The sequence below is a fragment of the Crotalus tigris genome, unplaced genomic scaffold (genome assembly GCF_016545835.1).
Source record: "Crotalus tigris isolate CLP2741 ecotype Arizona unplaced genomic scaffold, ASM1654583v1 scf7180000024339.11422700, whole genome shotgun sequence".
Classification (NCBI taxonomy): Eukaryota; Metazoa; Chordata; class Lepidosauria; order Squamata; family Viperidae; genus Crotalus; species Crotalus tigris.
In genome coordinates this window covers 6,675,381-6,702,988 of record NW_024100509.1, presented here as the reverse complement: position 1 = coordinate 6,702,988, position 27,608 = coordinate 6,675,381, and the positions used below count along the sequence as shown (strand labels likewise).

At 41.1% G+C, this 27,608-nt stretch overlaps 1 protein-coding gene across 14 annotated transcripts in view; it reads right to left on the bottom strand.

Moving 5' to 3' along the window:
- PCDH1 (protocadherin 1) overlaps window positions 1-27,608 on the bottom strand; it is a 347,254-nt gene that overhangs the window by 82,459 nt on the left and 237,187 nt on the right. For all 14 annotated transcript variants that reach the window (XM_039326009.1, XM_039326013.1, XM_039326015.1 and 11 more), the window contains one exon: window positions 15,310-15,529. In XM_039326009.1, the coding sequence (XP_039181943.1) occupies window positions 15,310-15,529 (220 nt within the window). The remainder of the gene's footprint in view (window positions 1-15,309; window positions 15,530-27,608) is intronic.

Sequence of the window (27,608 nt, the reverse complement as noted above, 5' to 3'; positions counted from 1 at the left end):
GAGCCGTCAGCGCTGTAGGTGGACCCATCCGGTTGCCCTCAGTGGTATGGTTCGGTGGGTTCAATGGGGCACCAACGGTGGGAAAAACTCATGGCCTAGTTGTTGTGACATCAACTCTGTGGCTGACCAGCACATCTGGCCGCTGAGATTCTTCTCTTTGTCTACTCGGCCTGGGGCGACTTGTGGATGGCTGTGTCACTCTCACCTGTTCACTTCGAAACACGCTTTGGTTATTCACGTAGGCTTGCATACGGTTATGAGGGCTTTCCCTTTCTAACCCTTCCAATCTGTGTGTAGATGTAACGTCTTCCAGCTCCCTCTATATAGCCGCTTCTATTGCAGCTGCTTCTTTTGCTCTCTGTTATCACTGGGAAATCTCAAAGTTGGCCTCAGCTTCTGCTACACGTTGAGCTGCTGCAGTCTCCACTTTGGCCAAGTCTTCTTTATGTTGCTTGTCTTCTACTGCTGCTTGTGCAGCGATATCAGCCATTGCAGTGTTGATTCGTGCTTCCCTGAGACAAGTGGCAAGGCTCTCTATCCATGAGGTTCGGGATGCTTGGCTATGGCGAGAAGATGTTCTAGAGAAATGGGAGGTGCCTGAGACATGAGAATTGTAATGGAAGGACGAGGTTGCCATGACTAGGGAAGACTCAGAAGACTTCCTAGCTATTTTAAGCAATTTTGATGAACTTCTCTCTTTGACCACTAGGGGTCACTACTTGCAGATCAGCTACTGGGGTGCTATCTGTGGGTAGAGGCACCACTGGGTGCTTTCTCCTGTGTTTATGGGTACTTCAGTGCAATTCACCCTTTTACCACTAGGGGTCACTTCCTGCGGGTCAGTTACCAGGGTGCTCTTCCTTCGAGGTTCACCATTTGTCCACTAGAGGCTTTCTCTGTGCATGATTAAAGGCTTGCGTGTAGTTTCCCCTTTAACCACTAGGGGGTGTCTGGAGAGAGGCCAGCCAAAATTCTTCTTACTACCATGTTACCTCTAGTGGCCACTAAGAGAATGCTGAGCTTCCACTAGCTCACACAAACTCCCACCTGGTCGCAAGCTGGAACTTTTTGGTCATCAGCTTTGTGATAATAAGCAAGGTTAATTGCTGCCTGTTCTTCTCCTTAATTTGCCCTCAAGCTGGAACTTCTTGGTCATCAGCTTGAGTGATAATAAGCGAGGTTAATTGCCTGTTCTTCTCCTTAATTTGCCCTCAAGCTGGAACTTCTTGATCATCAGCTTGAATGAGTGATTACTTTTGATGAAGTTCACTCTGTGTCCTCTAGGGGATAACTGCTCTATAGTTGATAGCTTGGGATGAATTTAAGTAACTTGCTCTTTATCAGATTCACTCTGCGTAGTTAGAATGCATTTAGTGAAGTACCTTTTTTCCCCTCTAGGGGGTGCTCTTAACTTGGCTTGGTGTAAGCTTGCCCCTTGGTAATCAATTGCCAAAATCGGGGGTGCTTGTCCTTCAGCAAGGTTAAAAAGCTGAAAAATTGTAGTGTGCAGATTGGCCACCAGGAGATACTGCTGCACTGCTATTGGGGCCTCTGCATACCTTTGCTTTCCATTGAAATTCTTAGCATTCCAAACTCAGCGCTGAGTTAGCTGACAAGATTAATTGCTTTAATGCCTTCTCTGGTAACCTGATCACTTCCTTTGGCAAATTAGCTGCCCACAGAATTCAAGAAAACAACGTTCTTGGTAGCAAGCTGTTTGAACAAAGACATCTTTCCATTGGGTTTAGCTACATAGGCAGTAATCTCTGTGATTTCTTCCAAGTAAACAAACACTCCTCTCATCAATGCTGGGTTACTATGGCAACAAATGGTTCCTTCGGCAACCGATTGATTTATTGTTTGGCAGCTGGGGCCAGAAAGGGGGAGTTTTAGGCTGTTTTGGTCGTTTAAAAATGCAGACTTTACATGTAGCAATGGCTAGCAGGCAAATTCCAAGACATTTTAAAATGAGCTAGCTGAAATTCATGTGCTGATGACAAAAGTTTTTCTCTTCAAGGCTATCTTACTAAGGCAATCATAACACACACAACTCCTTTGTATTTTAGTAACACAGACGTTAAACTTTGTCTTTGCTTTCCAAGCAAATAGAATTGGGTTCACAGACAATCTTTTGAAACAATCCTCTCATTGCCCCAAGCTGTTTGAAGTTGCCGGCAAAGAAAAGGGGAGGGGGTGACTGCCCACGCTCCTTGATCTCAGAGATGCAGTTTTCACATGTAAGAAATCCTTTGCTTTAAAATGTTGGCTGGCAAGCAGAGCTTTACTAGCAATAATTCTTTGTCAGTAGATGCTTCTCATCTCAAGCACCAAGACATAAGGCTCTTTCTAAAGACAACATGCAGGTAATTCAATGACTTCCCACTTAGCAATGCAGACAGATAGGACCTTTTTTCAGAGTTGAAGGAAGATTAGCCTTTTAAATCACTTTACTCTCTCTGAAGCTAATATAGAGAAAGGTATATTTTCTCACTGATGCAGACAGATGCTTTAAGGAACAATGCTGTTTTGCTGACTGCTGATGTGAAGCTGAAGTTAATATGCAGATAATTTACTGATTTTACTTGCAGGCGATTAGAGGAAAATTAACCATATCAAATTACTGTTCTGCCCCAGACAGAACAGACGGCCTTAGTCCCATCCTGGACAGACAGATAACTCAGATGAATAAACAATAAATATAACTTTATTTCTGGGAATCCTAAACAATAACTCACTGTTATATAGAGATACGTCCAGAAGCATATTTAGCGGTATTGGTTCATTCCACAGGTAATTTGATAATGAATTTTCCTCTCTTCTTCTGCATAAGCATCATATGTTGACATAGGACTTCCAGGCCGTGTGGCTAGGAGACATTAGGCTGGATGAAACAAAGGAACCTTTCCCAACAGGCTTGTGGCTAGGATATCCTGTAATAAACTTTGGTGACTCCTCCCACTGACCTACTAACATAATATAGCTGACTAGCTAAAACTACATTACCCATAAGCCATCTCTTAAGGAGACAGCACTTAACCCAATAAATGCCAGATATTCTAACATACAGATACATGCTCTATTCAGGGCTTCATAGAGTTACACGATCCAGAACATTGGACACAAAATATAACAAAATCACAGGGCTGAAAGGGACCCTGAAGGTCTTTTATTGCAAATCCTTGCTCAAGGCAGGAGATCTTACACCAAAGTTCCCAACTTTTCCGGCTTTGCGGACCAGCAGGAATGGGGAGAGGGGATGGTTCCATATGAGTGGCAGGTGAGCTTGTGCAAATAGAACATGTGCGCACACATTCACCCATTCTTCACATTAGGTGGGAATGCCCGTGTGTGCATCCTCACCCACCATTTCTGTGGTCCATTTCCAAACGGCTCAAGGGCCAGTAGTGGGCCGCAACACGGGGGTTTGGGATCCCTGCCTTACACTACCCCACTCAAATGATTGTCCAATCTATTTTTGAAAACCTTCAGTGATGGAGCACCCACAACTCTAGGAGGCAAGCTATTCCACTGATTAATTGTTCTCATTGTCAGAAACTTTCTTCTCATTCTAGGTTAGTTCTCTCTTTAGCAAGCTTTCACCAATTATTTCTTGTTCTGCCTGCTAATGATTTGAAGAATAAATCAATCCCCTCTTCAAGTATTGTTCCCCCAGTCCTTCTTTTTGATAGGCTAGACCTACATAGCTCCCTCAACTGTTCATCATACAATTGAAACTCCAGACCCTTTATCATCTTTGTTCTCTGCTCACTTTCTAGGATCTTAGCATTTTTTTTATATCATCATGATCAGAACTGTATGCAGTACTCCAAGTGTGGTCTCACAAGTGTGCTATAAAGCAGTATTATCACTTTTTGTGATCTAGATGCTATCACTCTGTTGATGTAGCCTATAACACAGCGGTTCTCCGCCATTTTTTTCTCAGCTGGCGCAGGGGGCGGCGCCATGCATGCGTGCCACGCAGGGGTTGCGCCGCCACACATACACGCCACGCAGGGGGCAGCACCATGCATGCGTGCCACGCAAGGGCAGTGCATAGGGGCGCCACCGTGCATGCACGCCATGCAGGGGGTGCGCCATGCATGCGCACCACGCGGGGCGCCACCGCATGGGGTGGCGCGGCGCATCCATGGCACGCAGGGGCGCTGCCACGCATGCGTGCCGTGCAGGGGGTTGCCCCCACGCATGCATGCCACGCAGGGGGTGCCGCCGCGCATGCGTGCTGCACAGGGGGCACCGCCGTGCATGCGCGCCGCCTGCTCATGACCGGGGGTGCCAGTCTAAAAAGATTGAGAACCACTGCTATAACAGCATTGGTTTTGTTGACACTGCAGCACACTGCTGGCTCATACTTATGTGGAGGTCCACTAGGACACCTAGATCTCTCTCAAAATTACGACTGTTGAGCCAGGTACCTATGCATTTTTCCAGCCTAAGTGCAGGACCTTATTTTTCTCACCACTGAACTACAACTTGTTGGATACGGTCCAATGCTCGAGCCTGTCAAGATCCTTCTGAATCCTGACTATCTTCCAAAGTGTTAGCAATTCCTCACCAGCTTGGTGTCATTTGCAAATTTGATGAGTTCCCTTTCTATCCCCCTTGTCCAGATCATCTTTGAGATATTGAAAAGTATTGGACCCAAGAAAAAAGTTGAGGTATCCCACTGCATGCTTCCCTCCATGTAGATGCTTCCCTCCATTCCATTGAGGATTATACTCTGAACTATCTTCATACTAAATTTATGAACAAAATTTAGCAAATGGAAAAGTGTTCACAAAGCTAGATCTGAGGGAAGCATACTACCGGATGAGAGTTAAGAAAGGCGATGAGTGGAAAACTGCTTTCAATTGCCCATTAGGATGCTATCAGTTTAAAGTGATGCCTTTTGGACTACAGCAGTGGTTCTCAACCTTTTTAATGCCACAACCCCCAACCGGTCGTAAGTCGAGGACTACTCAACTGGTCGTAAGTCAAGGACTACTCAACTGGTGCAGCACCGTTTGCAGAATGGGACTTTTGGCGGGCTCAGCAGGGCAGAGACAGCCTGGACAATTCCTATTGGCTTTTGAAAGCCAATAGAATTAGACTGTATTCAAAAGAGTTTATTCTATTGGCTTTCAAAAGCCAATAGAATAAAAGGGAGTAGCACAGCTAAGGAAAAGGGGGAAAAATGGCGGACTGCGTTGTTTGGCGACCCCCATGAAATGGTTGTTTGACCCCAAATGGGGTCCCGACCCACAGGTTGAGAACCACTGGACTACAGGGAGCCTCCATTGTATTCATGTAGCTCATTAATGAAGTGCTATATGAGCACTTATACAAGGGGGTCCTAGTGTAACTGGACGACATCCACATTTACTCTGAGATGGTGGATGAACATGTGAAACTTGTGCTGAAAAAATTTGTGTTGAAAAAACCTTTGGACACTAAGCTGTATGCAAACTTATCAAAGTACGAGTTCCACAAAACAAGTCTAGATTAGCTCAGCTATAGGGTGTCATGCAAAAGAGTGGAAATGGATCCAAGAAAAGTAAAATCCATTCTGGAATGGCAAGCCCCATGGACTCGTAAACAACTGCAAAGCTTCTTGGGGTTTGTGAATTTTTACTTGCAATTCATCCGGTCCTTCACGAAAATCACTTTGCCTATTACAGAACTGTTGAAAATGGGGGGAGGGGAAGAAAAGCCCTGCCAGAACTAGCTGCTGAACTGGACTATGGAATATCAAGTGGCATTCAAAGAGCTCAAGAGACTGTTTGCATCTGAGCTTGTCTTACAGCACCCTAACCCTGAGGAGCCATTTGTGATTCAAGCGGATGCCAGTGATGTGGCCATAGGACAGTCCTCCTTCAAAAGAATAAGGAGAGGAAGCTGCAACTGTGCGCATACATGTCCCAAAAGTTAAATGAGACTGAAAGGCAATGGGCAGTGTGGGAGAAGGAAGCGTTTGCAATACGATGGGCACTGTTAACTTGGAGGCAATTCCTGGAAGGAAGTAAAATCCCATTTAAAGTGTGGGCTGATCACAAGAATCTAGAGGCATTGAGGACCGCCCCCCCGGCAAACTTTCCCCTAAGCAAGTCCGGTGGGCCCAATACTTTAATCGGTTCAACTTTAAACTAAAGTACATCCCGGGGGGAAGAACTTCCTGGCTGATGCCTTGTCCTGGATGTCTCAATACAACAGCAACCAAGAGGAAGTGGTATCCCTTGTATGTCCCTAACAGTTTGCGAGTACAGGTCCTGTAGCGGAGCCATGACTCCAAGCAAGCTGGCCATTTGGGTTCCTTAAGAGTGTTCAACTCTTAATTCTGGTGGCCAAAGGTGAAAAAGGACATTGAGAACTATGTAAAAAGTTGTGCCAGGTGTGTGGATAGTAAGAGAATCCCAGGGAAGAGCCCAGAGTTGCTACAGCAAGTTGCTGACCCGGCCCTGGAAAGAGATAGCTATTGACTTTATAGTTGAATTGCCTGAGAGTAGGAACACCATGATCTGGACTGTCATGGACCTATTTTCCAAGCAAGCCTACTTTGTCACATGTCCTGGCCTCCCATTAGCCCAGAGACTGGCCAAGATGTACCTGCAGCATGTCTATAGGCTGCATGGAGTGCCCAAGGGCATTATTTCAGATTAGGGGGGGTCCAATTCACAGCTAAATTTTGACGCAACTTTATAAAAATTATAAGGTCCTCTCAAGGTCTTAATTTGGCATTCCATCTGAGTATGAATAGGGCTGTCGAACGAGCTAATGCAATGGTTGAACAGTACCTGCGCTGTTATGTAAATTACTGGCAATCTAACTGGGCAGGAATCCTGCCATTCTCTGATGTAGCTTATAACAATGTGGTACACAGTAGCACAGATTTCACCCCCTTCAAGGTAGCCACAGGATTGGAGTTTGTGCCCATGCTAGAATGCCCTCAGGAGCCCCCCTCCTCAGGGACTTTAGCTGACTGGGTAGACTCGTTCCAGAGCATATGGAGCAATGTAAAGAAAGCCCTAGACAAAGTGACATAGAGCCAAAAGAAACAGGCAGAGAAGAAGTGAGCTCCCCAAGGGACGTTCCATGTGGGAGATAAAATATATCTGTCTACAAAGTATCTAAAACTGAGACAACCTTGCAAGAAACTGGTCTGAAGTACATAGGGCCCTTCCTGAATGAGGCCAGTTGAGAGAGAAGCCCTCAGCCCAATCATGGTGGGATGTGAACCACATTATGAAGTTAAACAAATCTTAGATTCTAGAATTCATAAGGGTAAATTACAGTACTTAGTGTAGTGGAAAGGTTATCTGATTTCAGAGGCTAGGTGGATGAAAGCCCATCACATTAATGTGAATCATGTCATGGTTCCAATAGATGAAATCAATTAAAATAACTTCAAGGCAAAAATTTCTTCCTTAAAGAACATTTTATTCAGGAAACAAAGTATCGGCACTTACATAGTTGAACCCATTACAAAGTAACAAGTTGCAATTCCCACCCCAGAAAGGCTTTCATAAATCACACTCACCAATTATTGGAAAACGATGGCTCTCCTCCCAACTTTTCAACCCGCCAAAACTTTTTCTAACATTGACCTTGATTCTCACACAGTTGCAATTGTTATGGCTAACTGAAACAGCTCAAGCATTCCCCCTTCCCCCCTTCTCCATCTGAAAATACCAAACAACAGAAAAAAAACACAATGAAAGCAAAAGGTAAAATGGCTATAGTTTCTCAGTTGTCACAGCACTGACAAATCCCTTACTAAATAAATTCCATACTAAGTAACCCCAAAAGCTGGGAAAGTCTTGAGTAAAGAAATTGCAGGAAATAATAGGTACTTATTGTTTTCCAGGTTCCTTCTGGTTTTTGGGAGGGATCCTCCAGTCAAGCCTTGAAAAATGCCTAAGCTGTGTCAGCCATTATTGCTTCTTAGCTTGCCTATGAACTTAGGGGGAAGGAATGGGAGAATGGAATTCAGACTGCTAATATCGAGAGGCCAGTTCATGAAAACCAAGGACGTTCAAGATTTGTTTACTGAGAACTAAAGACATTCTCTCATAATAAGTCTCTCTTATAATTGGATAATGTGACCTGCACTAATGAGGGGAAGGAGGTTTCTATACTTTTAATATAACAATTTAGGCATGAAATAACCAGAGCTGTTTTTTCTTTCATCTGTGTCGAAATGATATGCTCAATAAAGTTTTGTATTAGAGATTGGATTGTCTCAGCTATGCTTACTTTGATGGGTTTGTCAGTCAGAACCTGAACTGACACAGGAAGAATATTCTGTTATGCCTTTTTAATGATGGTTCTAATGTTAGGTGTCCATTTCAAGTCCTGGGAGATTATAAAACCCTTAGTGGGTCGAAAGTCGCCCTGGAATGGGGACTACCAAGGAGGCGGCTTGCTGGTGACTGCGGAAGGGCAGCAGCTTCTCTCATGGCTCCAGCTATTTCCTTAGGTCCAACGGAGCAAAGATTGTCCTGCAAGATGGCTGATTACCCCGCTACGCCAGCCGAAAGTCACAATTATATCTAAGCGTAATAGACCCACCACAGATGATCCAGGTGAGACCCCTTCTGCTCCTTTCTTCACCCTATTTTGGTTTTTTGCCTGTAAAAGCTTTGTTGGAATTATTTCCCTGTCTTGAAAAAGCAGCTTTTGTAAGCGTGGGAAGAAAGGCGCTGAACAAAAGGATAGAACATTTTTTTAAAAAAAAAAACTACACTTGATTCTCATTTACTTTGGGGTACGGAAAAAACTCTTTTCTAAGAGCTGTACTATTATTTTATACTGGAAGATTATTTCTTTTTCCACCTTTTCCTTTAAAAGATAGAAAAAAGGGGAAAGAAAAATGGTGTCTGGAAAAGATTTTTTTAATCTACTGAGGACATCTAGTGGCGAAAAGTTAACATTGCAACTGCTGATTATTGTTTGGAGATGAGATGGACTTGACCTTCAAACTACTCTTGAAGAGAAAAGATAAGCTGATGCAGCTGTGGGAATGGTGGGGGTGGATATTGCTTAACTTTTATTAATTACAGCCCCCACTTAAAAAAGGGGGATTCTCTTCAACTACTATTAAAATGGAGAAACCTTATTCACAATTAAACTGTAAACTTATATTGGAAAAGATTTATGAGGCTACTGAGGAAATATGTGCTACAATGAAAGAGATTACTAAAGAATTAAGAGCCAGAACCTCTACTCCAAACTTTCAAACTGACTTTCAGACTACATCTGACCATTCTATAAATCAAAACATACTAGAAGAGGAATCAATTGAGATTAAAGAGGAATTTATTTTACCTTACAAGCATTTCATCTATACCTTCGAGGATCAGAAAAATCAAAGATTGAGATTTGAACCTTTAAAGCAGAGAGACTTTAAGGATAAGAGAAATAGACGCCCAATGCAGAGGACAGGATGCTTTTTACTGTCTCAAATGATCTTACAAGCAACAAAAAGAAACCTATCAGCTGAAAGGGAACTTTTGTTATGGAAACCTGCCTGGCACAAAAAGAAGACCAGAATAAGACTGAAAAGAGAAATTTAAAATTATATGTAATGGATCAAAGGCACTGTACAATTATGGATTGATTTAAGGATTAAGATTTAGAGTTAGAAGTAAGAGAAAAATGGGTGATTATTAGAATATATATATTAAATAGATTAAGAATGTATTTTTTGGAATAATAGGTATATTTGTATGAAAACTATTATGTAATGGAATGAAGAAAATTGAAGAGGTGTTTTAGATCTGGATTGACTTAATAATTAATTGAATGTTAATTTAGTACGATGATGTTTTTGTTTGATAACATGGATGTTATTAGCTATGATAATTAACTGGATGAAATTTGAATTTTGTCCAATGGACTGAAATGATTTAAGGTTTGATGTTATCTTGTTATCTTAAAGATTGATTGATGGATGGATTAGATATGTATAGGGGAGACTAATATTTTATTTTAATTAGAAGATATTAGTGGAAGAAAAATAAACAAGATTTGTGATAAAATTAAGGAACTAGAATATATCTGGAAGGGATACTTGAATTGATAATGTGTTTATTTAAAGTTAAATTTGATTATGGTAATTATAAATTTATAAAGCTTCAAAACAGGTTTAGGATTAATAGAAATTTAAATTAGAAATGGATTATCTTAAATATATTAAGCTATTTGAGGGAAATAGAGAGGGAATATTTGATGTATTGATTTGAGTTATTCATATATATATTCAAATCTATTTTTGGATGTTTGATTACCCCAGCACCACGGTGTGTCTTGAGCACTTTGTTCTAAGAATTAAAAAAAACAATAAAATTTGTTTTTTTTAAAAAAGCTTGCTATATGTGAGAAGGAAGTTCCATAGAGCAGAAAATCTATGGGAAAGAGTGGGGCAAAAACAGTCATTTACTGACAGTTCTTCAAACCTAAAACCTTATTTCAGTATACTTTTCACTTTCTTTATCTTATTCATTTGAGCTGCCCAAAGTTGCTTCAATAGAGAGGTGGGTGACTAAATAATGAATGAATGAATGAATGAATGCATTAATTAATTTCTGTAAAGTCAGTCTGTCTCAATCACCTGCAATATAAAGTACTGCAAAAAAATTTCCAGCATGATGAACAATTAGTTTGCAAATCTTATTATTGGGTAAAAGTAGCACAAATTATGTCAAGTCCCCAAACCCTCATTATTTTCCCTACATATATATTCTACTTTTGGGGCCTGCCATTCTGCTGGGGGGAGGGGGAGTTTACTCTTGCTTGGGATAACTTTTGCTTTCTACTCTTTTCTCCTGCCTCTATCCCCTTGAGGAAGAAATGTGTCTCCCTTATCAGGGAGACGGTTACAGAAAAACGAGATAGTTACAGAGAAACGAAACTGGAGAAGACCTTGAGATGTGCACCAACTGTGCCAGTTATCCGCTCATCAGACCACCTGTGGACTGGCTGGATTTCAAATGGACATTATGACTTTGGTGGGAGGAGGAATATTGCTTGCTGAACTATACCGTTTGTGTGGGATTTTTCCCAGATCTCACTTCAACTTCCCTACTGTCACTGACCCCTAATAAAAGTATCCTTTTGAGACAATGCCCGTTTCAAGAGTTCTGCTTTCTTGGGTGGTTAGTTGAAGTGGGTCCTTACATAAGGTGAGATCTGCATAGTACTCAACCCGGAGAAGCTGCTGCCCTACCGGGGGAGTCGCAAACTATTTCTAAATGGAGGAGTTGCAGGCAGATCTCCTGGAAAGATCTCCTCTGCCTAAAAGGCGATGAAAGCCTCTCCAGGGACCTGGAAGAGGCCGGACCTTCTGGTGAAGAAGATCGAGCCAGATGGTCACTCAGGGTCGGTAAGAAGGAAGGATTGGAGGAGAAAGCCCCCAAAGTCACTCTTACTTGAGGCGAAGGGAAGAAAAATGCAAAGAAGAAAAATCCAGAGCTGGCCCCTCCCAATAAAGACGGAGAAAAGGAGGAACTGAAATCAAGGCCTATGGAAGCAGTGATGGAGTATGTGAAAAAAACCCTTGATGAATTTAAGATGCATCTGAAGGAAAGCTGTGAGTTGGAAGAAGAGTCGGAGGGGGAATCAGAGGAGGAAGAATCGGAGGTCGGAGAGACGGCAGTGGCTGGAGCCCAGGAGGCGGTACAGCGGCAGGGCTGTCCATCTCAAGGAGCCAGAGGCAGACTGGTTCAGCCAGCCAAAGTGAAACCAATTCCAATCCGAGTGAAGTTTGATGGAGATCCGAAGCGATTGGGATATTTCCTGGCACAAATATTCACCTAAACATGCAAATCTATGGGAGAACACTGCCTACCAATGTCAAGAAAGTTTGTGTGGTCACCCTGGCTCTGGAAGGTGGAGCAGTTGACTGGCGGGAGATGTGGATTGCACAGTGATTTTGCCTCTTCCCTCAGTGAGTTAGACTTGCAAAGCCTCCCAATGGAATACCGAGACTTGGCTGAAGCCTTCAGCGAGCAGAGGGCTGAGGAACTCCCCCCTCACCGGCCCACAGACTGTGCAATTGAAATCATCCCAGGGGCGAAATTGCCAAAACCAAAAATGTACTTGATGGCTCCTAGGGAGTTGAACAAACTGGAAATAATTATCAAAAGGAATGTAGAGCGAAGAGCCATTTCTCTTTGTCTCTGCATTGATTATAGGACCCTGAATGTGTGCATGGAAAACATGTATCCAGTACCTTTAATGAAAGACATGTTAGCGCACCTATTGAAAGGATTTTTTTCCCTCAAAACTGGACTTGAGAGAGGCTTATTATCACATAAGAATAAGAAAGGAGATGAGTGGAAAACTGCTTTCAATTGCTCATTGGATTGCTTCCAATTTAAAGTTCTCCCCTTTGGGTTACAGGGACACCCTGCAGTATTCATGCAATTGATCAACGAAGTCCTATGTGATCACTTGTATAAAGGGGTCATAGTTTACCTGAACGATATCCTTATTTACACCGAAACAAAAGATGAGCACATTAAGCTAGTCAGAACGGTACTGAAAAAACTACGCTCTGCCAAACTGTATGCCAAGCTATCAAAATATGAATTTCACAAAGGTCATATTGATTACCTGGGTTATCGCATATCAAATGAAGGGATAGAGATGGACCCAGAGAAAGTGAGGGCAGTCTTAGATTAGGCACCCCTGAAAACCAGGAAACAACTCCAAAGTTTCCTAGGCTAAGAGGGGGATAAGCCAAAACCCAGTCAACCACTGTAATGGACAGGAGAACGCCAAGTGCTTTTGAGAAACTTTAAAGACTGTTTTCTATGGAGCTGTTTTTAAAACATCCAGACCTGGACCAACCATTTATAATTCAGGCTGATGCCAGTGATGTAGCTGTGGGAGCTGTTTTGCTGCAGAGAAATAAAGAAAGACAATTACAGCCCTGTGCTTACACCTCGAGGAAATTGTCTAAGACTGAGCAGAGGTGGGCAGCTTGGAAAGAAAGAGATCTATGGTGTACGGTGGGCTTTACTAACTTGGAGACATTTCCTAGAAGGAAACAAAATACAATTCGAAGTATGGACTGACCATAAGAACCTTGAAGCCATGAAAACACCCAGAAAATTCTCCCCTAAGCAGGCAAGGTGGTCGCAGCATTTTCATCATTTTAATTTTATAATTCACTACTTCCCTGGGGGAAAGAATTTTCTAGCTGATGCATTATCCAGGCTATCAGTAAGAAAGCATAAGTAGCCAAATCATTTCTGCATCCTCATCAACTAGCGGCCCCTGTAATCACCAGGGCCCAATCAAAACCAGTGGGTGCTATTGGAAAGTCTTTATTACTGGAATTTAAAACTGCCTTAGAAACAGATGAATGGTTTCGTAACCATAATAATCTGTGTGCGTTAAAAGATGGTTTCCCATGGATTGGGGATAAACTCTATGTTCCAGCAGCATTGAGATTTAAAGCGATAAAAGAAGGACATGATTCAAAAACTGCTGGACACTTTGGTTTTGTAAAGACATTACATCTTATTATGAGACAATTTTTGTGGCCTGCATTAAAAAAGGACATAGAAAGCTATGTGGCCAGCTGCCCCACATGTGCTGCAGCCAAAAGGTGGCAAGAGAAATCTCCAGGACTGCTGCAGTCAGTAACCAGTCCGTCAGCACCCTGGAGAGAGATCTCTATGGATTTCATCGTAGAATTACCTGAAAGTGCTGGAAACAGTATGATCTGGGTTGTAACGGATGTGTTCTCCAGACAAGTTCATTTCATTCTATGCCCCAAGGTTCCAACTGCAAAAACTTTAGCTAAACTCTTTATATCGATTTCATGGGGCTCCACAATGTATAATTTCAAACCAAGGGGTTCAACTCACTTCTAAGTTCTGGAAGGCTTTTCTGGACTTGATGGGTTCTAGTCAAAGGTTATCATCTTCCCACCATCCTCAAATGAATGGGAGGACAGAGAGACTTAACTCAGTTTTAGAACAATACCTGAGATGTTTTATTAATTATCAACAAGACAATTGGGCCAACCTGCTACCGTTTGCTAAGGTTGCTTACAATAATGCTGTACACTCAAGTACTGGGTTTACTCCATTTCAAGTAGCAAATGGCCAAACCTTTGTGGACATACCTGAGCTCCCCACCAAAGAACCCGAAATCCCCTCCTTGGAGGAGTGGATCAAACAAGTGCAAAACACCTTGCCAGTGGTCAGGAAAGCCCTGGATGAGACCATGGAGGCTTATAAAGCCCAAGCTGATAAACAAAGTGTAGAAAAAAGCCATATCAAGTGGGAGACTGAGTGTTCCTTTCTACAAAGTATTTACAGTCCCTGCAACCTTCAAAGAAATTAGGTCCTAAGTTTATAGGACCTTTCCCAGTTAAATGCATCATCAATCCTGTGACTGTTGAGCTAGACTTGCCAAAGAATCTACAGAAAATCCACCCTGCTTTCCATTGCAGTTTGCTTAAACAAGAGGTTACCTCAAATCTCAGACCTCCTGCATCCCCAGTGCCACCTCCTATCATGGTTGAGGGAGAACAACACTTTGAAATAAAAGACATTTTAGACTCTCGTACAAACCATGGGGTGACACAGTACCTGGTAGTTTGGAAAAACCTCCCTTCTGCCCAGAATGAGTGGGTGAATAAGAGACACGTTAGAGCCCCTAAGCTTTTACAACAGTTCCATTCTAAATATCCCGATAAACCTTATTTACTTATTGTGTTGTTGTTCCCTTTCCTTTGTTTTCTAGGTGAATTTCCCATTCTTCTAGGGGGGCCGTATGTCAGGTTCCCAAACCCTCATCGTTTTCCATGCATATATATTATATTTTTGGGACCTGCCATTCTGCTGGGGGGAGGGGGAGCTTACTCTCATTTGGGATAACTTTCATTTTCTACCCTCTCCTCCTGCTTCTATCCCCTTGAGGAAGGAATGTGTCTCCCTTATCAGGGAGATGGTTACAGAGAAACAAAACTGGAGAAGACCTTGAGATCCACGCCAACTGTGCCAATTACCCACTCATCAGACCACCTGTGGATTGGCTGGATTTCAAATGGACATTATAACCTGTAGGAGGAGGAATATTGCTAGCTTAACTATACTGTTTACACGGGATTTCCCCCAGATCTCGGCTTGACTTGTCTAATGTCACTGACCCCTAATAAAAGTATCCTTTTGAGACAATACCTGTTTCAAGAGTTCTACTTTCTTGGGTGGTTAGCTGAGGTGGGTCCTTACAAACTCTTTGCCAAACAATAATTAGATATACTTTACTAGAGGGCTTTTTAATTTACTATAATGTTCTCACCATTCTCAGGATGTTCCATCTCACCAATGCTGCCATCAGGTGTGGTGCGCTCATAGTGGTCCTCAGGTAGAGCCAGAGGCCCTATTCGAGGCCCTGATGAAGATTTGCTGCTTGGTGTTTCTGACTCTTCAAGGCCACTGTCATAGTAACTGTGCTGGGAGGGATCCTGCAGATCTTGAGCCTGATTGGCTGCAGAGAATGTCACTCGACGATGAGGTAACTGCAAAAAACAAAGCAAAATCCTTAATTAATATACTTTTCCATTAAAGAAAATCTATCTAGATCACAGAGAAGATTATAGAATGAACTGAATTTAATGCAAATATGTCCACAATAATAACTGATTGTCAGCTGTTAACTTCTGGTAGAAGGTCATCAATATAGTAATTATATTATTGACTCATGGACAGGCATTTGTGTTCTTAAAATAATAAAATGATTCAAAACCTTTGAATTCATGATGCTTTCTAATAAAGTTTATTGTTGTAACCTCAGATGGTTATTGTTATAACCACAGTATACCACAGGTACAGAATATACCATAGTGTGTAAAATACAATAAATAATTGCATACAATACAATAAAACAAAATAAAGTAATAAAAAGAGTATTGGATGCAAACAGATTATTGCCTATGAATAGATTCTGCTTCATAGAAATGCATACTATAAATAGTCCTTGCTTATCATTCATTCAGTAGCTGTTCAAAGTTTCAACTTGCTGAAGAATTTTATAGTCCATTTATGACCCTCACAGAGTCCCTCAATTATGCGATGACTATTATAGTCAATATGCATTATCTTGTGCATAATTCTTACAGATTGGACAGAGAGATTGCAAGAAAACAAGCTGCTTACTTTTCTACACATCAAAATCAATGCAATCGCATCTGCAGCCTGGGAATGGCAGCCTCAGGTATGCTGGGACTGAATGGGCTGATGGTGGTGCAGAGTTTAAGCTGCAGGATGTGTTGTGCCCTCTGTGCCAGTCTGGTCCTGGGTTAGCCACGCGGCCTCACTTACCAGAGCAGCCCTAGAAGAAGCCCAGCTCTTGGAAGTGCCTGCAGTGGTGGCTACTCTTTCCAATTTCTCCACTTTGGAGCAGGAAGAAGCAAGGTATTTTTGTAGGCAATTACTCCTTAGCCTTATCCTTTCCTGCTGCTAGCAGGATTGCTTTGCTCTTGGTGTGCAGAAGAACAAACAGCTTACTCTGTTAAACTTTCATCCTCTCGAACATCTCTACTCTATAGGGGAGGGAAGAAGAGCCAGGCAAAGAAGAGACTGCCTACAGTAATCACTTACTTTTTCTCCCCCCCCTTATAACAGAGATATTAGAAAGAAAGAGACTTCAAGAGAATAAGCTGTTTGCTCTTCTACATATTGAGAGGGAAGTGATTGTATCATCAACAGGAAAGGGTCAGGCAAAGGAGAGAAATTGCTTTTTTTCTCCCCCTCCCCCTTGTACAGCAGAGAGATTGGAGAGAAAGGGATTTCAAGACAGTAAGCTATTTGTATAGAATGCCTGCAGCTCCCAGCCCTAGGCTGTGGGTGCTTACATTGCTTTTGATACGTACAAGATAACATTCAAGCATTTGAGTATTCCAATGGGGGGGGGGACAAAAGCCAAAGATGTGAAACTGAGTAATCTTGCCTCTTTCCAGCTGGAAAGCATAGCTGCAGTCATGTGATTTCCCATATAGCAATGATTTCACTTAATGGCAGCGTCACAATTAGGGTCGTTAAGCAAGGATTACCTATAAAAGTTGTATTAATCTTCAATGAACTGTAAGACTCTTCAACATAGTTCCAGTTATCAATATAATAGCTTAAAATGACAATCAGGAAGAAATTTTTGGGTGTGTTTGCACCTGTTTTCCTTTGCATCACTAAAAATAAATTAGACAGTTTTTCAGTAGCTATACTTTATTATTTAGTGCAAAACAAGAAATGTGTCATTATCAGCTTCAAAACAAGTCAGAATACCATGCCAGCTTCAAATATAAACTGGCATATTTTGAAGCTACTGATAACAATATCTTAGTTTGGTTCAAATAGGAAATTCTGGACAATAACATTTCCTGCAGCAGACCCAGAGGCTCATTCATTATCTTGGTTCAATTGGGGCACCAATTGTCTAAATATGGCTGTTGTTGCTATTGAAAATAAATTAATATGTTTCTCAGGTAAAAGTGTATTTTTGCAAACAGTAGAAATTCAGACATAGATACAAATATGTTCTACATGTGTGTGTGTATGTATTAGACAAAATAGTAATACGAGGCATGAAAAATAACAATACTTTTCATATAACATATTTTGATGTATACATGCTACACTTCAAAACAAATTTTGCCCATGGAGTTTGCTATTAAAATATGTAATCCAAAAATGTATACTAAATAACTTATTTACAGTTATTTACAGATAGTCCTTGACTTACAACCACAATTGAGCCCAAAATTTATGTTGCTAAGTAAGACAATTATTAAGCGAGTTTTGCCCAATTTTATGACCTTTCTTGCCAGAGGTGTTAAGTGAATCACTGCAGTTGTTAAGTTAGTAACGTGGATGCTAAGTGAATCTAGCTTCCCCCTTTGGCTTTGCTTGTCAGAAGTTCGCAAAAGGGGATCACATGATCCCAGGACACTGCAACAATCATAAGTAAGAACCAGTTGCCAAGAGTCCAAATTTTGATCACATGAGCCTGGGGATGTTGTGGTGGTTATTAAATGTGAAGGTCCTTTTTTCAGTGACACTGTAACTTTGAACAGGTTGTATATTGAATGGTTGTAAGTCAAGAACTATCTGCAGTACATAACATATAACCTATAATAATGTTAAAATATAAAAACTAAAAGAGCAGAAATAAAATTAAGCATGTTCATGTGACATAATGAAGAATCAGTTTGATGTAGCTGTTAAGGCTAGAAATGGAGACACTCCAGATTGTAGTCCTGTCCTAGGTACAAAGCCAGTTGGGTGACATTGGGACAGTCCCTCAACCCTAGGAAGCAATCAATGGCAAACCACTTCCAAAAAACCTTCCAAGAAAACTATAATGACTGGTTCAGGCAGTCATCAGAAATCAAAAATGTACTCAAAGGCATGCACGCAGACACACATGCATGTACACACTCCAAGTAGCATAATAGGGTGATATTAAAAACCTTGAGAGAATCAAATACATTTGCCTAATGCTCAAAACAAAACAGATGACAAGTATTCCTTACAGGAAAAGGAACTGCAGAGCTAAAGGATGTACCAGAGAAGAACCATTCATTGGAATTCATGGGGAGAGAAATGGAGGAAATGATAAAAAGTGCATTGTGATATTTTAAAGCAAACCACACAACATACATACTTGGATTCAATATAAGGACACAAGTACAAAGTCTGGGAATTGCAAGATATGAGAACGAGCGCTTCATAATTTTTTGTCAACGTGATTTGTATTGGCTACATATGGAATCACTCTCAACAAATCACCTGTCTATCATTCATCAAGTAACTGTTCAAGCAGGATTATATATAGGAAGAAGTGTTCTTTCAGATACTGTGGCTTAATGCCCAAAATAGAATTTATAATGGAATAGAGCTGGAAGGGATCTTGGAGGTCTTCTAGTCCAACCCCCTGATCAAGGAAGGAGAACCTATACCATCTCAGACAGGTGAATGTCCAGTCTACTCTTAATAATGTCCAGTGATGGAGTGCCCACTATTTCTGGGGATAAGCTGTTGATTGTCCTCACTGTCAGGAAGTTTCTCCCCAATTCCAGATGGTTTCTCTCTTTAATCAGTTTCCAACCATTTCTCGTCCTTCCATCTGGTGCTTTGGTGAACAACCTGACCCGATCTGCCTTGTGGCAGCCCCTCAGATACTGGAACAGTGCTATCATGTCTCCCCTATTTCTTTTCTTTAGACTAGCCAAACCCAAGTCCCGTCTACTTTGTCAAATGCCTTACTGAAGTCTAAATATACTATGTCCGCAGTGGTTTCACTGGTCTACTAATTTTGTCACTTTATCAAAGAATGAAATAAGATTGGTTTGGCATGATCTGTTTTTGACAAACCCATGCTGGCTACTGGTTATAACTTTGTTTGCTTCTAGTTTTTTGCAAGTTTTTTTTATTATCTTTTCCAAGACTTGCCAAGATCTTGATGTTAGACTGATTGGTCTGTAGTTTCCTGGGTCTGTTTTTTTTTTCTTTCTTGAAAATGGGAACCATATCAGCCCTTTTCAAATCATCAGGTACTTCCCTGGTGCTCCAGGATTTTTGAAAGATGTGGTACAATGGTTCTGAGATAACAGCAAGTGCCAAGTTGCTGCCACTCACAGCTTTGAAGTATTCTCTTATTTATATAAGGAAGCACACAAATACTGTAGAATTTGACTTTTTTTATTAATAGGAGAACCCTGAGAATAAGTAATTTTCCCATAACAACTTTTTTTAAGTAAATGTTTTATTTTATTCACCAAGATAGAATAGAATAGAATAGAATAGAATAGAATAGAATAGAATAGAATAGAATAGAATAGAATAGAATAAATACCGTATATGCTGGCGTATTAGGCGACCCGGCGTATAAGACAACCCCCGTCTTTATCGCCGAGCCGCATTCCTAGAACGTCGTTTTATACGCTGGAAACTACCAGTATTTCCGGTGTATAAGACGACTCGGCGTATAAGACGACCCCCGTCTTTGGCACTGAGTTTAGCGCTTCCGGAAGTCGTCTTATATGCCGGCATATATGGTAATTTTATTGTCGCTTTGAATTACACTAATCGGCATACATTAAAATGAAATTTCATTGCATACAGCTCTCAAAGTTAAGCTACAAACACCAAAAAAAAAGAAAAAGAAAAAACAAGAACAAGAACAAAACATAATTAAACAAGACATAAAATGTGCCTAAAAACAATTCATATGCATAAATTTCCCCTAGTTGAATACTGATAAATATATTTCAAGAATAATAGTTTCCCTCCCCTGCGAAACAGGCCCATAGCTTATGAACTTCTACATTTCTGTTTACCCAACCATTTCACCTGGTATCAATCTACTACATATAGGTCAAAGTTAACAGATAAAGCCAATATGAAAGTTAAACTTTAAATCGCTCTGTTAACAATCTATTATTGTATTTAAGTCATAGAATGTCCACAGAGGCTTCTGAACTACCATAAACTACTGCAGTCATTATCTCTGATCTTTCCAGGATCAAATATCCTCGACTGATTCTTAATTATAAAACTTCTTAAAAATTTTAATGGGATCTTTCCCAACGATTGCATATCATTTCTCAAACTCATACATTTCTGTTGTAGATATCTTCACAGCATTAGTTGTTCAAAGAATATTCCTACAAGTTGAAATATAGCATCTCTTGACAATTGTTTTGTGATTGGATATAATAAGACCATTCCCCAATCTCCATCAATCTTCCTAAGAAATTCCAGTTCATCATTCAGTCTTCTGTAAATCTTTTGAATTCATGCCTATTTCAGCCCCCTCCAACAAGCCTGAAATTCTCAAACCATGTTCCTTCTCCTTCAAATCTGCTAGCAAATTAGATTCCAACAGAACAAAAAAAGGAAAAGATTGAGACCTGACCTTCTAGCCACTCATACAGAGAATTGCAACCATTAAGCTTTCACTTCTCAGGTAGATAAACGATTGTTCCAGGGTTGTCTTAGGTCGTTCCTGGATGGTCTTGTCCAAATCAGGAGACCACATTGCAAAAGAATCAGCTTTGGTGGCAAAATCTGTTGTTTGTTGGCAGGAGGAAAACAATTGTCCTGCCACTCAGCATGCCATTTGCAAAGGACCCATAAGCACTATTCCATAGGACAATGGAGACTACTGCTAAGGTGGCAAATAAGATAGGGACTTAACAATAAAAGAAGTCTTGTTAAGAGGTATTAGAGGGTAGATGACAAATAGAGGAGTAATGGCTAACAATCTATTGTGATCCAGACAGAATAACAGAATAATAAGAGTTGGAAGGACCCTAGAGGTCTTCTAGTCCAAACCCTGCTCAGGCAAGAAAACCTATACCAGTGGTGGCGAACCTATGGCACGGGTGCCAGAGGTGGCACTCAGAGCCCTCTGAGTGCCGTCGTCCCAGCCCTAGGCCTTCAGCTGGCTTTTATAAAACCTTTTCATTTTAGGCCTCTGTCACCGTGTGCAAAAAAAAAAAAGGTTCAATCAATCAGTCAATTTCAACTTCTTGCGGGAAAAAAAATTCTTGCAAAGTTGGAATTGATTGATTGAACCTTTTAGTCCCACCCAGTCTGCCGTTACCACCGCAGCCACGCCCACCCAATGGGCCACACCCACCCAGCACCTGACGATGCATAAGTGGGTTTTGGGTTACAGTTTGGGCACTCGGTCTCTAAAAGGTTCGCCATCACTGACCTATACCATTTCAGATAAATGGTTCTCCAATCTCTTCTTTAAAACTTCCAGTGTTGGAGCACCCACAACTTATGAAGACAAGTCATTCCACTGATTAATTGTTCTAAATGTCAGGAAATTTCTCCTCAGTTTTAGGTTGATTCTCTCCTTGATTAGTTTCCATCCACTGCTTCTTGTCCTGCCTTCAGGTGTTTTAGAAAATAGGTTGAACCCTCCCCTTCTTTGTGGCAGCCCCTCAAATACTGGAACACTGCTATCATATCACTCTAGTCCTTCTTTTTATTAAACTAGACATACGCAATTCCTGCAGCCATTCTTCATATAATTTAGCTTCCAGTCCCCTAATCATTTTTTGTTGCTTTTCTCTGCACTCTTTGTAGAGTCTCAACATCTTTTTTATTTCATGGTGACCAAAACTGGATGCAATATTTCAAGCATGGTCTTACCAAGGCATTATAAAGTGGTACTAACACTTCACATGATCATGATTCTATACCTCTGTTAATGCAATATAAGATTGTGTTGCTTTTTTGGCAACTGCAGCACACTAATGGCTCTTATTTAAGTGATTGTCCACTAGGACCCATGATCCCTCTTGCAGTTACTACTATTGACCTGGGTGACACCCATACTATACCTGTGCATTTGGTTTTTCTTGACTAAATGTAGAATTTAATTTAATTTTGTTACATAGAGCCCAATGTTCAAGTCTGACCTCAAAATCTTACTATATCTTAAGTCTATCTTTTGAAGTGTTCACTATTCCTGCCAGCTTGGTGTCATCTCCAAATTTGATGAGTTCCCTGTCTATCCTCTCATCTAAATCATTGATGAAGATATTGAAGAGTGCTGGGCCTAAGACAGAGCCTTGGAGTACTCTGCTGCATACTTCCTCCCATGTAGATGCAGTTCCATTAAGGACTACATGTTGAGTGTGGTTGGTCACCCACTTATGAATCCATCTGGTGGTGATGCTGTTTAGCCTACATTTTTCTATCTTATCAAGTTATAGGTTGTGATCTACTTTATCAAATGCCTTATTGAAATCCAAGTAAATTGTAGGAGATGACCAGGCTGAGCCTGAGGGAAAGGACAAACATGTCATAAGTCATAAATCCCTGCGCGCTCACAAGAGATCTAAGTCCAGCCCACCTTGAATGCCTCTCTTATCATCGGCACATTTCCCTCGACCGCTAGTTGGTCAGATTCTTGTAGAGAGCATAAGCTTGCAATAAATCTTTATACCCATTTGAATTGCCTGAATCTCCTGATTTTCCCAGCTTTGACATAAATTATATGCACAGCATTTTTCTGGTCCACTAATTTTGTCACTTTGTCAAAAATATGATAAAAATTTGTCTGGCATGATATGTTTTTGACAAACCTATGTTGGTTTGTGGTTATGATTTTATTTCCTTCAAGATGTTCACAGATTCGTTGTTTATCTTTTCCAGAATCTTCCCAGATGTTGATATCAGGCTGATAGGTCTGTAATTTCCTGGTTCTATTCCCCCCCCCTTTTAAGATGGGAACTATATCAGTCCTTTTTCAGTCCTCTGGTAGTTCCCTAGTGCTCCACGGTCTTTGAAAAATATGGTTCAGTGGTTCTGAGATTATGTCTGCCAGTTCCTTCAGAACCTTGGAGTGTAATCCATCTAGTCCGGATGATCTGAACTCTTCTAAGGTGGAAGGTATTCTTTTACCGTTTTTTTGCCTATTTTAACTTGTACTCCTAATTTGTCTTTTATGGTAATAATTTTGATTAGGTTTGTGAGGTATACAAGAAATGTATATGTTATAATTTTTCATTACATAGGCAAACTTATAGTTTATAGAAACTGCCTAGAGTTAGTGTTTTAAAGTATAATCCTATAGCCAAAGTGTGGCCATGTTTAACCGAAGCATGAACTCTGTTACATACATAACTTCTAGATCAGACATGTCAAACTCACGACGTTACGTGACGTTGCATGACGTATCGGAACTTTTTCCCCATTGCCGGCAATGGGGTGGGCGCGGTTTCCTCGTAACATGTCTGGTTCACGGGCTGGCAGTTTGACACCCCCGTTCTAGATGAAAAGCAGGCATTCTTATAGATAAACAAGGGAAAACATAAATCATTTGTGCCATTTAGGTAGACAGGCATATCTTACAGAAAGCTACATCCTGAGTTAGCAGGATGTTACAAATCATGCCACAGACAAGGAAGGAGAGATAAGACAGAAACAAAAGGGGCTTTTGATCTAATAATTGGAGGGTCTGGTTGCTAGGCGGTTGGAAAGCATGTGACCAGACTGGATCTATCAACTGGGTCTGGAAAAGAAGGATGTGGCATATTCTACGGGACAGGATATAAAAGTTTGTGCTGAAATGATTCAAGTGTGGCCCTTTACTTGCAAGGTAGAAGGGTCCACCAACCTTTGCAAATGCTTCAATAAAACTTGTTTTGTTTTCCAACACTCTTGGAGGTGAATTTTTTTCCTCACAGGTTGGACTGTTTTTTCTTTTTGTGTAAAGACAGATGCAAAAAATGAGTTAAGTAGTTCTACTTTATCCCTGTTGCTTGTCACCTTCCTGCCATTTTCTCCCATTAATGGTCCAATCATTTCCTTGACTTTTTTCTTGTTTTTTACATGTTGAAAGAAATTTTTTTTTGTTATTTTTGACTTTTGTTGCAAGCCTTAGTTCATTTTGAGCCTTAGCTTTCCTGTCTTCATTTTTGCAGGTTATGGCTATTTGCTGATATTCTGCCTTAGTTATATGCCCCTCTTTCCATTTTTTTTATAGTTGTCCTTTTTGTCTTTCAGTTTATCACAAAGTTCTTTTCTTTGTGCAGTCATGCAGATTTCTTTTGAGCTCTCTTCATAGGTAGTCCTCGAGATACAAACCTAATGGAGCCTGCCCATTAGATTCACCAGTCAAAAAATTCATCAAATGAATCAGATTCAATTTTAAAAAAATTAAAATCAAATTCATTAATTAAATCAAATGGATCATTAAATGAACAAAGACCTGACTTACTATTTCCTCTGCTTTGTAATTGATCTCTGCCTGAACTGAGAGGCATTCCTACTGCTACCAGCCACCAATCAGTTGTCTGCTTTCATTCAGGAACTAAATGCCTGTAAGCAGGCTGCATCTCCTTTTGCAAAGATTTTTGCAGTTGCCACTAATTAGCTTAAGTCTCCAGCCAGGCACTCAGAGGGAGATGGGGGAGGGGTTTACAAAACTGTTGGCTTGCATAGTAACAGACATGGAAGGGACCTTGAGATCATCCAATCTAACCTACTACTCTTACAAGAAAGTACTATATTTCTGATAAATGCCTATCCAGTCACTTCTTAAAAGCTTTTGGTAATGGGGCAATTTAAGACCTATAAACTACAGTAATATATGCTAATCTCCAAAATAAAAGCAAGGAAACATAACGTTATAGAATGCCTTGTGATGAGGCTGGCTAGCATTTCTACAAGTACTGTATTTAGATACACAATACTAAGTAAGTACTTAAAAAAAAGAGCAGTTTCCAACAACAATAAATTTAAAATACTTACAGGAGCAAGTAAGTCCTGAAGCCCAATCAGCATCAGATTCTCCAACAAAAAAACTCAATGCCGGCTCAGCTCGTTTGGCCATGTGATCAGGGACCAAATAAATAAATAAAATAAAGCCAGGCCTGCTTCCTAAGCGAAGATGAATGGTCCAAGTCACAGAGTTTAAAATATCTTTGGCTGCAGCAGGGACTGAATTCCAGTCACATGGCTACACAGGCCTTTTTTTGCTCACAGTTTTGAATTTCTAACCTAAGTACCCGTTCTGAATTAATTTGTTTTTGTGAAAATTCACTAAATAAACGTTTGTACCCGGGGAATTACCTGTATTTTTCTTCTTCATTGGAATTCTGCTAGACTGGGTGTTTATAATCACACTTTTCAAAGTTTTCCAAGCTTCTTGGGTTGTTTTCCCCTTGAAGATTTTCCTCCATGGAATCCTTCCCAGGTTTTCTCTAAGTTTATTGAAATCAACTCTCTTAAAGTCCAGGATACTAGTTTGTTCTATGCATTTGGAGGTTGTGCTTGTATAATGTTGACTTCCAATATTGCATGATCATTCCCCGCGCCCCCAAGGTTCCTGTAATTTCAATGCCTATAGAATTTATCTATGGCAATGTCATTCTTTTTTCCTTTTATATTGACCCAAATGCATTCAAGGTAGTTTTCATAATTGTTCTCCTGTATTTCTGTAGAGACTTAGCTATTTCTTATATATAGTGCAATTGCACCTCCTCTTTTATTTGGTCTTTTCTTTTAACCAACTGAAATCCATCTAGCTCAGTGGTTCTCAACCTGTGGGTCGGGACCCCATTTGGGGTCGAACGACCATTTCAAGGGGGTCGCCAAACAACGCAGTCCGCCATTTTTTCCCTTTTTCCTTAGCTGTGCTACTCCCTTTTATTCTAGAATAAAGTCTAATTCTATTGGCTTTCAAAAGCCAGTAGGAATTGTCCAGGCTGTCTCTGCTCTGCTAAGCCTGCCAAAAGTCCCATTCTGCAAACGGTGCTGCACCAGTTGAGTAGTCCTCGACTTACGACCGGTTGAGTAGTCCTCGACTTACGATCGGTTGGGGGTCGCGGCATTAAAAAGGTTGAGAACCACTGATCTAGCTGTATATTCCATTCATGGGTTTCATCCCACCAAGTTTCCGTAATAATAACGATATGTAAGGACCCACCCCACTTTGCATCTTAAGAAGATAGAGAGTTTGGCATATAGGTGAGCGGCTCGCAGCTTCTTTAAAACCGCTCTGACAAGTTTGACGTGTTCTTCTTTTGTTTCGGTAAAGATAAGAATGTCGTCCAAGTAAACAAGGACCCCCTTGAACAGGTGCTCCCTTAGAACGTCATTGATTAGTTGCATAAAGACTGCAGGGCCCCCTTGTAATCCAAATGGCAAGACTTTGAATTGATAGCACCCCATGGGGCAGTTAAATGCAGTCTTCCATTCGTCCCCTTCCTTGATTCTCACGCGATAGTAAGCTTCCCTTAAGTCTAGTTTAGAAAATTTTTTCCCTTTCGATAGGTGTGACAGCATGTCTTTCATGAGGGGCAGTGGGTATAGGTTGCTTTCACTGATTGTGTTCAGGGCCCTATAATCCACGCATAAACGTAAAGAGCCATCCTTCTTCTCTCTAAAAAGGACCGGGGCAGCCACTTTAGGCTTAGCTGGTTCAATGAAATCTCTCTCCAGGTTTTTTTTTATAAATCTTTCCATTTCCTCCTTCTCCTTTGGGCTCATGGAGTATAATCTGGGCTTCGGGAGTTTTGCCCCAGGCTTGATTTCAATGGTACAGTCTGTGGGTCGGTGGGGGGGAAGCTCATTCGCCCTCTCCTCACTGAAGACTTCAGCAAGGTCCCTATATTCCTCTGGTATTTCTGTTAATCTTTTTTCCTCTCCTATGGATGCTTTTTCTATTCTTGATTCTGGTAGCCTCCCTTGGGGTTTTAAGTCCATAGGGTCCCCCTTCGGGAATTTGATTTCTGTCGTCCTCCAATTTACCCAGGGGTTCCATTTTTTCAACCATTCCATCCCTAGAATCATTGGGCATTCCATACCTGGGGTCACCACAAACGTTAAGTCCTCTTCATGGTTGCCCAGGGAGAGGTGTATTGGCAGAGTGGCTAGGGTAGCTGGCACCCCCCCTGCTATGGATCCATCTAGCTGGCCAAATGAGATTGGTTGTTCCAGTCTCCTGGATGGGATGCCCAGATTCCCCACTAGTGTTGGGCTAATGAGGCAGCGGGTGCAGCCAGAGTCTATTAAGGCTTTCACCTTCACAGCTTCGGGCATGGGGGGGATTAATATAGTCACTGTTTTGAAGATGGG